The sequence below is a fragment of the Eschrichtius robustus genome, chromosome 19 (assembly GCF_028021215.1).
Source record: "Eschrichtius robustus isolate mEscRob2 chromosome 19, mEscRob2.pri, whole genome shotgun sequence".
NCBI lineage: Eukaryota > Metazoa > Chordata > Mammalia > Artiodactyla > Eschrichtiidae > Eschrichtius > Eschrichtius robustus.
In genome coordinates, this window is record NC_090842.1 from 12,920,425 (window position 1) to 12,933,760 (window position 13,336).

Below are 13,336 nucleotides of genomic sequence, written 5' to 3' on the forward strand. Positions count from 1 at the left end.
TTGTTTACAAAGTACTTCTCACAGTTGTACTGTCAGAGGGGTGTTGTAATTTTTTTTCCTGTTTTACAGAGAAGAAAAATAAAGTATCTTGCCCACAGTCACACACATAGTAAATGTCAGAGCCACCCTCATCCTTGGCACCTTTTCTGTCTTGAGGGTGGGAGGAGGATGTCGAGTAGAAGTGTTGTTCCTGGTCAGCTCTTGGCCGCAAACCAAAGCCATCAAAGGATCCTGTTAGCAGCTGCAGATGCTGTGAATGGGGGAATGAAGTCGCCAAACCTGCCTTGATGGCCTTTGTCTGGGTTGCCCTTGAGAATTGCATTCTGCATATGTGCCCCTCTTTGCTGCCTGAGGCGTTCCCTAAACCTGAACTCTGCCTGCACCTGCTTGTTTAGCACCCAGCCTGGCTTCGCTCTTGATAGTCTCAAGGTCAGCTGGACCCAGCACCGGCACTGCTTCCGGGAACCTGCAAGGCATTATTCATGCTCAGTGAGCATCTTAATTTAAGTATCACTTCCTCTTCTTTAAAGGAAAGTCAAGAAGAAAGACCACAAATGCTCAAAGCCACATACTTCCTCTTCTTTCCGCCCCCAGGCCCGCTCTCTCAGGTATCCCTGGGTAATGGCTCTCTTGAAACATGCCCTAAAGTCTTCTTGAACCAGGGCTCCCGCATTTTTTCTGTGGGAACTTCGAGAGAGGCAGTTAAAGCACAACTGCTGTCAAAACCCTGATCCCCATTGTGATACTCACCCAGGGCCTGTGGGCTGGGGTGGGGAGGGGTGCCGGTTGTAGTGTGACAGAGCCCGTCCGTCGATTTCGGTTAACAGTCCCCACTGGGGAGTCATGGGTCCCTTGGTGGTAGACAGAAGATGAATTTGTTCTGTCATGTGTCTACTTACCGGCCGCGGTCTCTCCTGCTTTCACACTTTATCAAAAGGGGTCCACAGTGTCTGTGGCTTCCCCATCTGCCGGGGAATCTGAAATTGAAATTTAACCAGGCATCCTGTATTTCACTTGCTAAATTTGATGACCTGACCTTGAGGGCTTATGTCAAGCCTACAAGCAGGTCCTGCCCTTGTGTTTCCAGCCATGCTGGCCCCTCCTGGGCGATTTTGACACGACAGCTGAGTTCCTGATCCCAGACCAGGTGGTAGTTACTAGTTGCTGGTAACGTGCGTCAAGAGAGCTGACTGTTCCCCTTGGATTGATTGTCCTCAGAGCCCTGACAGAAGCTGGCTTCCCGAAATGACGGTGACAGCTCTGCCATTTTATTGAGCACCTGCTCTGTGCTAGGCATAACATGTACACTATTTCATTTAATCCCCACAACAGCCCTTCAGAGTAGGAATGATTAAGGATGATTCCCTTTTTTTTTGCGGGGGGGGCAAATTAGGAAACAGAATTAGCAAGGTTACGTGGCTTACCCAGAGACACAGCCAGCAAGCCGCAGGGTCGGGATTCAAGCTGAGAGCTGCCACCCTGTCCACAGTGAGGTGTAGGGTTAGTGGCCGCAGGCCTGGCTGGAGAGCGGATGGGCCGGGCTGGGTTGCTCCTCACAGGGTGCTGTGGGCAGGCAAGTGAGGCCCTGAACTCAGCAAAGGAACACAGGGTCCTGAACCTGGTAACGTTCTCACCCTAAACGTAATGACCTTGTAATGACAGATGCACGTGTTCCACAGTGCAACAAAGGAAAGATTAGTGCAGAGATTCAATTCTGCCTCCCATTTTCAGTGGCAGTTTTGCTCTCTCAACAGATTAATTAGCAGCAGAGATCCCCTCCCCCCAGGCAAGCGGCAGCACAGTTCATGGCCAGAAGGTGCACGAAAATGCAGCTGTGTCTCACTCAGCGGCCAGCCTGCTCCTCGCAGTGCCTGCTGCTTCAGCCCTGTGCTTCCTTCCCACCCTGCCTGGGGGCCCGGCGGAAGCCTTGTCTGCTGAGCCTGGCCAAGATGAGGCGCAAACCACCAGCTTTTAGGGGACCCTGTGTGTGAGCCGTGGATGGCAGAGGTGCTTGACCTCGTTCCCTTGGAGGAATTTAAGGAAAGGCCTCTTCTGTCGTCCTCGCAGAAGCACCCTGGCTGCATCTGGGTGGAGGACACAAGGAGAGGTGGGAAGGGTGAGGGGAAGGAAGGAGCTGCAGGCAGGTAAATACCTTCGACGGTGAGCGCTCTGCACACCTCAGCCCGCTTCACCTTCCCTGCGGCCCCAGGAGGTAGTTCTTACTGGGTTTCTTCCATTTGCAGAGGCACCTTTTCCCAAACTTTGATGCATATGTGCAGGGAACATAGCTTTCCCTCCCCACCAACTCAGCTCACCGCCAAGGCCAGGAAATGTGGTGTCACTATTTTGCTGCTGAGAAAAACGATGCTCCTTGACCAGCATGGTCCGCTAATGTGTAACCAGGCCAGGCTCTGAACCTGGGCTTGAGGGGAGCCCCTGTTCTTTCCTTAAAACCTGGTTACAAAATTGCAACATTTTCTTGCCTTCAGCCTCTAATGTACTTCCCCTTGATAAGTTGTTGGTTTCTCTTTTTCATTCTCGTTTCACTCACATTTGAACCAGAAACATCCTTGTTTAGACTAAATGGGAGTGGTCTGGATGTTCCTGAAATAGTCGTGTTGTCCACTCTGGGCACCACCTGTGGTCATCCGTTTGTGTTTGCTGTAACCCGATGATCCCACAGGCCAAGTGGACCCCTTCACACCGGGGTGAGGGGTGCGGGGGGACAGGACAGAACAGTGCAGGGGAGGCATTTTCTTTTACTGCATCTGCTGACAGATATCTTCATTTTCTTCCAGGTACATTGAACGGAAAGCTTTTCTAGACCGAGTGGATCACAGGCAGTTTGAAATCGAGCGAGATCTCAGGCTGAGCAAAATGAAACCCTGATGTGATGAGGAACCTACAGCAGCTTAATCCTGTTTACAACGTGAGCTTTTTGTGCGTCTTTGAAATGTTTCCCGTGTTTTCCATTGACTGTTTCCCAGCAAGGTCTTTTTTTCTACATTGAATTTCTGTCTTTGTATCTTGATCTCATGTGATTTCATTCATTTTACTTTTAATAGTTTGTCTTTTAAAAAATAAAAATAAAAAAGTACAGGTTGGTCCTGTGAGAGGCCGGTGAAGATGACAGCACTCACCTTTCCTTTGTTCTGCTATGAAGTCCACCAGGCCAAGCCAGCACCTCCCAGGCCTGTCCTGGCCGCCGTGGTGGAGAGAGTGACCAGCCTGCACGCACGTGAGCCCCCAGAGGCTGTAGGGCTCTCTCTGAAGAGGCTCGCAGTGTTGGTGGAACACAAAGTCCCCAGGCAGCTCTGTTCTCAGTTCCACTCCTGCTTCTCTCCTGATCTCTTTTCTCTCCTGAATGGGATTCCTGTTTGCTGGTATAATGTGAGGCTGAAAATAAGGATATACTATTGCTGCATTAGGGATTTTTCTTTTCCTTCAGCCATTTCCTGTTCTCAAAGTCAACTTCACGTGTGCTCTCACCTCAGTAATTCTTTAATTTTTGGTTTGTCAAAGAAGACTCCAAAGGACTTTTTTTTTTTTTTTAACTCTTTAGGAAAATTTAAATTCCAAACTTCATATTAATAAAGCAGTAAACACCACATCCTGCCCCTGTGGGCGGGCGGCGGGGATGTCCTGAGTAACAGGGACAGGTTTGGGGGTAGGTAGGGTTCCAAAGACTGGAATTCAGAATCCTGCCTGGACATCTGCCAGCTCTGTGACCTTGAGCACAGTTCAGCTTTCTGAACCTTCATTTTCTGGTCTGTAAGTGGCCTGAGTAATACCAGAACCTCACAGGGTCGAGATGAGCCAGTGACATGTGCAGGGAACACGCATAGGTCTCCCCCTCCAGTCCTCTAATATGTGGGCAGAACCTCATGCAACCAAGACCTGATTGTCAGCCCTGCACGGCTGTGAGGTTGTGACCCTCGTTACTCACTGAGGCCAGGCTGGGTGGTCGGGCTGACTGAGCTGTGTGCATCTTCAATTGAGAATCATCTTTTCCGTCAGCGTCTTCTTTGAACCATAGCCCATAGTTTTTAAGAACAGGTGGATAATATTTTATCTAGCTCTTCACGTCCACACTTAGTGAAAACTAATCTGCCTGACTCCCAAGGGAAGTGACATCTCTTAATCTAGGAGTCGGGAATTGCCAAGGAAAATGTTTACAGGAAGTGGGGGCCTGAGTCAGCGCTGGGAGGCAGCTCAGTAGCCCTTTGCCAGGCACGGTGCGCCTCCCTTGTCCGTGGCATGGATGACTGAGGAGGGCAGCCAAGGATACTTCCTGCTGGTCTGTGGAGTCCAGAGAATCCCTGAGAGATGAGTTTCCTGGCCTTGCTCTTACCATCAGTCTTTGTCTTCTTGTCCCAGATAAACGCATCAGATTTCCAGAGCATCTGTTACCTTCCCGTTACTGAAAAAAAACTGCCCTAAAACAGCATACGGTCAAAGAATAAAAACAGCCTTCTCTATGTGTTCTGTTCACCTATTTCCCAAGGAACGCAGTCCTCTAATTAGGAACTCTGCGTGAGGTCCCCAGGGGAGAAGGGCCGCATTAAGAACTAAGTCTTGAGGGAGCCGTGCACCATTGGAGCTGAGGAGGGGAACTGGACTAAGAGCCCAGGGCCCGATTTCATGAGAACTGACAGGTCCAGCAGGCCAGCTGGTAGCTGGCACTGCAGAAGGATGCAGAAAACCTCCCTAGAAAAGAGTGGCGTGATGGTGCTGCTGGTAGCCAGGCAGGGACCAGGAAGGCCAGGTGACAGGGCTCTCCAGGTGCTGTGCTGCCTCTTGGCCTCAGCAGGACAGAGAAGGTGTGTGCGGCGTGGCTCTCTGGAGTGCGGTCTTCTTCTGGTATTTGGTATCAGTCTTTAGCCAGAACTGGAATTGCTCAGGCATGTTGGGTAAGAGTCCATGACTCTTTTTTTTTTTTATTTTAATTACCAAAAAACCAATAAACAAATAGGAATTGGTGTAAGATGGTGGACTCCTGGGGAAGGATTCAGAAGCTCTTAGCTTCATCAATAAATGATGCAGTGGTTCCATGTGCCTGGTGCTTCCTCACAAGTTATCTGACCAGAAGAGGAAACTTGCCTGAGATCAGACTGTGAAACTGCCAGCGATCACACCTGTGTCTTATGCCTAGAGGGCAGAAGGCGGAGGGCCCTGCAGGCAAGATGAAACAGCCTCTCATGCCTTCTGGATCCCAGCTCCTAGTTGGAGGATTCACGTTGGAAAGATTTGAGTGCAAGGGGACAGAGCAGCCAAAGATGAAGAGATGCTTCCAGTTGAGAAGAGTGGCAGCTGGCACACGCCGGTGCCAGAAGCTTGTGTCAGAAGTACACCAGCGGCTTGGGCACGCTGGCTTCAGATTCCAGTCGTCTGTGCCCTGGGGCGGCATCTGAACCTCTCTTTGGGGAAGAGTGTGCTGCCTCACCTAGACACCCTCAGGCCCTGGGCAGACAAGCCGGTGGGGAGGCATAAGCCCTGCCCCGGAACCAAGTTTCTGTGCTACACGGTGTAGGCAGTGTTGCCCTCTCCTCTTTGGAATGCTGCCTGGTTTCAGCGAGTGAGGGGAGGAGGGGCTGGTGTCCAGGTGACAGTACCTTGGAGAGTCGAGGCATCCCAAATGCCATCCCACTGCACCTCCTTCCCTGGGCACACAGGTGTACCCAGGGTTCCTGCTTCAGGCTTTCCTGCAAAGTCTTTTCTTTTTTTCTGCAGCTTTTTTTTCATGCCCTCTTAAGGCAACTTAGATCCAACAGGACCACCAGATACAATCTTTGTGCACACGAAGTTGACCACAGAGGGAAAGTGGGCTGTGGAAGTCTGGAAGATTCCACCCTGGTTCCCTGCAGCCTGGAATTGCCCAGTCCACAGAGACTCTCCTTTCCAGGGCCCCTCTCCATGGTCTGCCGGTGAGCTTTCATTGTTGTACCCTCAGAAAGCTGATGGTGTAGACAGATCTACGCTCAAGTAAGGGACAAGGTGGCTGTGTCAGGGAGGGAAGGGAGAAATGTAACATGAGGAGAACACTCAACATCGGACAGTGGGTTTGGCGTCCTGCCTCTAACCTTAGATTGTAGCCCTGCCATCTGGGTTGAGTCCCTCCCTCTGTGTCTCAGATGCCTTGTCTTCAAAAGGTTTCTGAGAATGCTTAATAACCCTGCTCTGCCTACCTCACAGCATTTTATTAAATGAAATACATTATCCAGGTGTTAAGTTACTCTAATTAAATTTCACACTAAAGGCTCCCAGCTCCCCAAGACAGCCAGGCTTCTGTGAGTATAAATTAGCACCGCCTTGAAGAACACTTTGGCGATATCTCATGAATCTGGAGCTGCGCTCGGCCTGTGACACAGCAGCTCTGCTCTTGGCTTGACATCCTAGAGAAGCACCAGCATGTGCACAGGAGGCAGGCTCATCGGTGACAGTAAAAACCTGGAAACCACCCAGTGCCCATCAGGAGAAGGGGCCAGTTGTGAAATAGCCACACAGTGGAATACAGTACCGCAGTGAAACGACTGGGCCAGGGCTACATGCCTCAGCACAGATTAACCTCTTAAGCAGCATTGATGCAAAACACCTAGCGTACAATCCCAGTTATACAAGTTCAAAAGCATGTGAACATAGAGGTGATGGTTGCCCAACATTGTGAATGCACTAAATGCCACTGAATTGTACACTTTAAAATGGTTAATTTTATGTTATGTGAATTTCACCTCAATAAAATTTTTAAAACATGAGAAAGATATTGTCCTTTGACTCAGAATAATATATATACTATATAATTATATATATTCCTATATTCATTCAATATAAATATATATAAACAAATGGGTGATAAACACTAAATTCAGCATAGTGGTTACCTCTCATGGGATTGGGAAGGTTATACAATAAAAGATAACAGAGGAGCTTCGTTTAATGATGTGGGTTTATATCTTCAGTTGGGAGTTGGGAACACAGATATTTCTTATATTATTCATTATACCTTTCTACCCTATTTATCTGTAATATTTCAAGATAAATTTTTTTGAAAGAAAGACAAGCCCACATTTAAATTTGCATCACCTCTGTCAGTCTCCTTAGGGAGAGAGAGCCAAGGGATGGGCAGTTCAGGGATGGAGGGTTGCCATGGTGATGAGCTTGCTGGGTGTCGAGGAGCTTTTTCTGCCTCCTTTTCTGGGCCAGCAGGCATTCCAGAATGATCCCTCCAAGCCGCTTTTGGGACGTTCTCCAGGAGGTGAGTGATTCACATAGGTGAACTACCACGTGCCCCACCCGCCCCGCCCCAGCTCCCCTTTCTCTGAAAAGCAGGTTGGGTGGCTGGGGGAGCTGAGGGGTCTGTACCAGGCCACGTGCCCCATCCCAGCACAGCTGATGGTGTGATTCCTGCCGATCAGCCTTCCCCTTGCCCACAAGGCTGCACAGGTGCACACAAACAGACCATATGTTAGAAAGATGCTACCGCAGGCCTTGACTTGTTAGATGCAAACAAATGGTTCCTGACCTGGATAAATGAGCTTGAAATTTAAAGACACCAAAATGAATTACAGTCAATGTCTTGAGCTTTCTAGTGGAAGTTATGGAGCTGCCTGTTTTCAAACTCTGCCCAGCATCCTGAGCTCACCCCCGGGCCCTGGGCCACAGCTGTGACATGAGGCCGCTGTGGAGGTGTGGCCAGCTCCTCAGGGTGCGGAGGAGTGTTGCTGGGCCTCTGCTGGGAGGGAGGGAGCTATCCTCTGACTAGCCCCACTAATCTCTGGTAATGATGTAATGCCTTACTTCTTCCAGTTAACACCTCTACATTAATAACCGAAGCCTGCCCGAGTTTGAGGCACCCTGACTGACAAATAAGAGACTTCTTTTTAAAAATAAATTTATTTATTTGCTTGTTTATTTTTGGCTGCGATGGGTCTTTCTCTACTTTCGGTCCATGGGCTTCTCACTGCAGTGGCTTCTCTTGTTGCAGAGCACGGGCTCTAGGCATGCAGGCTTCAGTAGTTGTGGCACGCGGGCTCAGTAGTTGTGGCTCGCGGGCTCAGTAGTTGTGGCTCGCAGGCTCTAGAATGCAGGTTCAGTAGTTGTGGCTCACGGGCTTGGTTGCTCTACGGCGTGTGGGATCTTCCCGGACCAGGGCTCAGATCCGTGTACCCTGCACTTGCAGGCGGATTCTTAACCACTGCGCCACCAGGGAAGTCCCTGGGAGACATTTTTTAAGTCTGGAAGCTCTTTGGGTGCCTGAGGCTGCATCTGTGGCAGGGTGGACCCTCTCTGTCCCAGACACCTCATCAGATTGCCTCATCTTTGCTGTTGTCTCTAGCTGGACCTCACAGTTCTGTTTCAGCCCTGCCATTGAGCTCCATTACAGGGCCTTTGAATTTGAGGTTGGGATCCTGGGACACAGGGAGGGGAGCCTGCCCATCCCCCAGTCACACACACACACCCAGCCCTCCTGCACCAACAGTGTCTGGTGTGACCTGTGTGTGCCCTTGAGACCACTATAGACAACTGGGGAACCTGCCCATCCCCCAGTCACACACACACACCCAGCCCTCCTGCACCAACAGTGTCTGGTGTGACCTGTGTGTGCCCTTGAGACCACTATAGACAACTGGGGGTAGAAATGATGTGAATAAGCATCATTGTAGAGGCCTATTTTGTCTTTGCAATACAACTGTATTTTTTTAAAAATTGCAAATACCTCACATGGTACAATAAATACGTATTTTGTTTTTTGTGCGGTTCCTGGCACAAAACCCCTAAAACCCTTGGAATTTACTCTGTTTGTGTGCTAATTAGAGGACTCCTGGGGGAGCCCAAGTGTGGGGCTGGCCAAAAAGTTCGTTCGGGTTTTTCCATAAGATGTTACAGAATAGCTTCCAACCCAATAGCTTCAGGATGGGATCTGGTCACCAGAAAAACCACACCTTTGACTTAGAACTGCCCCTTTGACCCCTTAGAACTTCCAGCCCCACCCTCCACCACCACCCCACCACCACCCCCCACCCCCCGCCCGATCTGGGGAGGAGAGGGAGGCCAGAGATCAATCACCAATGGCTAGGGACTTCCCTGGTGGCGCAGTGGTTAGGAATCTGCCTGCCAATGCAGGGAACACGGGTTCAAGCCCTGGTCCGGGAAGATCCCACATGCCGTGGAGCAACTAAGCCCGTGCACCACAACTACTGAGCCTGTACTCTAGAGCCCGTGTGCCACAACTACGGAGCCTGCACTCTAGAGCCCACGTGCCACAACTACTGAAGGCCACGCCTGGAGCCTGTGCTCCACAAGAGAAGCCACCACAACGAGAAGCCCGCGCACCGCAACGAAGAGTGGCCCCTGCTCACTGCAACTAGAGAAAGCCCGTGCATAGCAACGAAGACCCAACGCAGCCAAAAATAAATAAATTAATTTTTTTTAAAAATCACCAATGGCTAATGATTTAATCAATCATGCCAACATAATGGAACCTAAATAGAAAACCCCGTAAGCAGAGTTTGGGGAGCTTCTAAGTTGCTGACCACATCCACTTGCTGGGCACAGAGGCTCCTGCTCGGGACCCCTCTGGACCATTTTCATTTGTAGCCTTTATAACATATTTTTCGTAAGGAGAGCGTCTTCCTGAGTCGGTGAGTTGTTCTAGCAAATGATCACACCTGATGGGGTGGTGTGAGCTGGGCAGCAGCATGGGCCACCTCGGCAGCCCGTTTGCAGCTGGCGTCTGAAGGGGGGGCAGTCTTGTGTGACTGAGCCCGTACTGTGGGGTCTGCGCTAACTCTGGGTAGTTAGTGACAGAACTGAACTGAGTTGTTGGACATCTCGTTGGTGAGAATTGGTTGAACCCCACATTTGTCTAACTCTTCCCTTGACGCCAAGCATCTGCCACAGGTGACAGACGCAGCGTGATATAGTCAAGAGACCCTTGCTGGAGAATCAGGACACCCTAATCCGAGCTCTGCTGACCAGCTGGTGCCCTCAGGCGTGTGGCTTGGCCTCTTCTGCCCCCATTTCTGCATCTGTAAAAGGAGGGGGGTTAATAACCCTGGGCATTTAATACTAGGAATCTGCATTTTGAACAGGCAACCCCATGATTCTTATGCACTCTGAAGTTCGAGAACCACTGCTTATGGCCTCCCTACCTAGAAAAAATTTTAAAGCTTCCAGCTATGTATTTAGGAAAATTCCATTTCCTTTATTCTTGCCACTTCAAATAATTCAAACTCCTAAATTCCTGACGCACCAGCAAACCATAATGAGTAAGCCCAGGTTTCCTCCCTGGCGTCTGCTGAGACCCACCTGCAGGAACTTTCTCCTACCTTCAAAGGCCTTTGGAGGGAAGCTCCTTAAAGTTATCAGTAACTTGGAGAAGCAGCTGAAGTAAGGCCTGGGAAACAAGCGAGAAATTCAAACAACAAAATCCACCCAAGTCTCAGCAAACACGGCTGAAGAGGCAACACTCAGCTGCCAGGTTGGCAACAGATGGCAGGACCCATGTGCGCGCGCACACACGCTCACCCCGGCTAAGCCGAGCGTCTAGTGTGTCAGCGAGGTTGCCTGGCAGCTTGGAGAAGACCCAAGTCACCAGAGGCACAACACTTCTGTCAAAACAGCCCTGCATGAGGCAGGTGGCCCCAGCTCCCAGGCCAACTCGGCCAGCGCCTGGCCTTCCTGCCAGTGGGAGCTTTGTCTGCACTGGGTTTGACCTCTCTCTTCCCCCTCCTGCTGTACCTCTTTTTTCTTCTGATTATCAAAGGCAACCATTCATTGTTGGAAAATTTGGAAGCAGAAAAATTAAAACTTAAATCTCCCATAGTCTTACAGAGAAAACTGCTGTGTACATTTCGGGATACTTTCAGTCTATTTCCCTATGTTTTTACATAGCTTTTCTTAACACAGCTGGAATTATACTCTACCCGTGAAGCTCAATACAGAAGCTAGTAACCACATGTGGATATTTTGATTTAAATTTTAAATTCATTAGAATTCATAATTCAGTTCTTTGGTCACACTAGCCAAAGATTTCAACTGCTCAGCAGTCACGTGACCAGGGGCTACACTATTGGAAAGTGCAGGTATCGAACGTTTCCATCAGCACAGAATTCTGTTGGACCGCACTGGTGTATGTAGTTTTGTATTCTTTTTTTAACCTATGGTATGTACTATGAGCACGTCCCCATTTATTCAAACATTCTTTGAGAAAACGATTTTTAACGGCTGCATAATATACCATTACATGCTTGTACCACAATTTGTTTCATCAGTCCTCAACCATTGGCCACTGAGGTTACCCACTTTTTGTCATTATACATGATGCTGTGGTGAACTGCCTAGTCCTGAGATCTGGACCTGCATCCCTGATCATTTCCAGATCACTGCTAGAAGTGGAATTGTCATGTCAGGGAAGGTGACATTTTCAAGGCCTTGAAATATAATGCCCAGTTACCTCCCAAAAGGGTCTTCCTCCCTCCAGCAGGGCGGTTGTGCCCCTCTCTTCCTATGTAAACCCTCTGAGAAGACAAGATTCAGTAAGGAAGCCCTGTCTGCCTGTCTCTGAACACAGAGCCCAGTGCTCTGGGGGAGACATGTCCGGAACTAGGAGGAGAACGGCCATCCATGGAGAAGACTGGACTAGGTCGTCCCTGAGAACTACTAGCATCTTCTGTGGTACCAGCCCAGGGCTCTGTCTCTGGAAGAAGCATTTGGACTGGGCAGGTGTGATGGTTAATTTTTTGTGCAAACTTGACTGGGCTAAGGGATGCCCTGGTAGCCGGTAAAACATGTCTGTAAGGGGTTTTCTAGAAACAATTAGCATTCGAATGGGTAGACTGAGAAGAAGATCATAGTCACCAATGTCGATAGGCATCATCCAACCCACTGAGGGCCCGAATAGAACAAAAGTTGGAGGAAGGGCGAATCTGCTCTCTCCTTAAGCTCAGACACCCATTTCCTCCTGTCCATCTGCGCTCAAGCCTGCAGGCTTGGACTAGGACTTAGACCGTCAGCTCCCCAGGGTCTCCAGCCTGCAGACAGCAGAACCCTCAGCCTGTCTATGTCCTACTGGTTCTTCTTCTCTGGAGAACCCTAATGCAGCAGGAATATGCCCCAATGACCCTTGATTCATCTAAACCTGGATTAATCTGTTTTGTATTCTTTTTTTAACCTATGGTATTTAACCTATGTGATTAACATCACATTAATCTGTGAGTCGCTCTAAATGTTTTCTGAATCCATTTATCCTCTCCCTGCTCAGGGTGAGTTTTGTTCAGTTAAGAGGTGGGGCTTCACTTCACTTCTCTCATGCTTCCCAGGTCGTTCTGAGGTTTGGTGAGCAGGTCTACATTCGTCTTAAATTATCATTCACAACCACATAGCCTCCCATCTCATCCCCTCTCAGTCGGTCTTTATCTTTCCTAACAAGGGCTCCTCTTCTAAGCCTTTCCATGGCTTGCCCGTCCCCTTTCTCGTGTCAGTTGCCCCTTTGTGTGTCCTCCAGGCCTCCCACGTCAGTCCTGACTTGGACAGTCAGACCTGCTCACGGGATTCCAGACTTGTGGTTCAGACCTCAAGCATCAATTCTGGCACCCCTCTCTCTTTTGTAATTTGGGCTGCTTCTTGCGGCCTCACTTTTGCTCTCTGTAAGATGGGGCTTGACAGGTATGAAGCAGCACAACCAGACTGGACTTGTGGCATCTGCTCCATTCAGTGCATCCTTAGACAAAGGGGAGCCGTCAAGGATGGAACCGTGTGAGAGCCAGAGCTGGCCTGGCTTCTGTGCTTGCAGATGGAGAACTGGCCCCTGCTGTCAGTTACAGCAAGACCCCGGACCTCCTGGGATGAGCTGGGCTTAGGTCACCATAGGCCTCAGGGTTGGTGAAGACTCCTACCGTGGAGATGGGTGAAGGGATTATCTACGAGGAAACCACTTAAGGCCAAAAGTTACGTCCTTCTCAAGAGCCTGAGACGCTGGCCGCAAGAACAACACCCCACGACGTTCAAAGCCTCTGGGGCAGCTGCCCTGGCCTCTTTCCAAGCCGCGTCATGGCATTTAGTGTATTCAGCAACCACCCTAAACCAATAGGCCCAGAGGCCAGAGAATAAAGAAGTGAGCCTGCCTCTGCTCACAGAGGGAGCTTTCCCACCCTCACCCCTCTTTACAGGACATTCTGTCATGGGCTCTCTCAGAAGACTGAGGTCCTAGCTGCAACTCTGTGGTGCCTTCGTGAAGCCTCTTCCTCTCCCCTGGGGCTCCTTGCTGAACAGGGAAGGGTTTGGGCCTCCAGGGAGGAGTGGCAGCTCCTGCCTCAGGGGAGCCTGAGAAGTAGAAAGC

General features: G+C 49.9%; 1 protein-coding gene across 1 annotated transcript in view; it reads left to right on the forward strand.

Annotated features, from left to right (window-relative positions):
- The window catches only part of CFDP1 (craniofacial development protein 1), a 134,197-nt gene extending 131,070 nt beyond the window's left edge, over positions 1-3,127 (forward strand). The window contains exon 7 of the mRNA XM_068528065.1: positions 2,799-3,127. Within this exon, the coding sequence (XP_068384166.1) occupies positions 2,799-2,889 (91 nt within the window). The 3' untranslated portion in view covers positions 2,890-3,127. The remainder of the gene's footprint in view (positions 1-2,798) is intronic.
- The last annotated feature ends 10,209 nt before the right edge of the window (positions 3,128-13,336 follow it).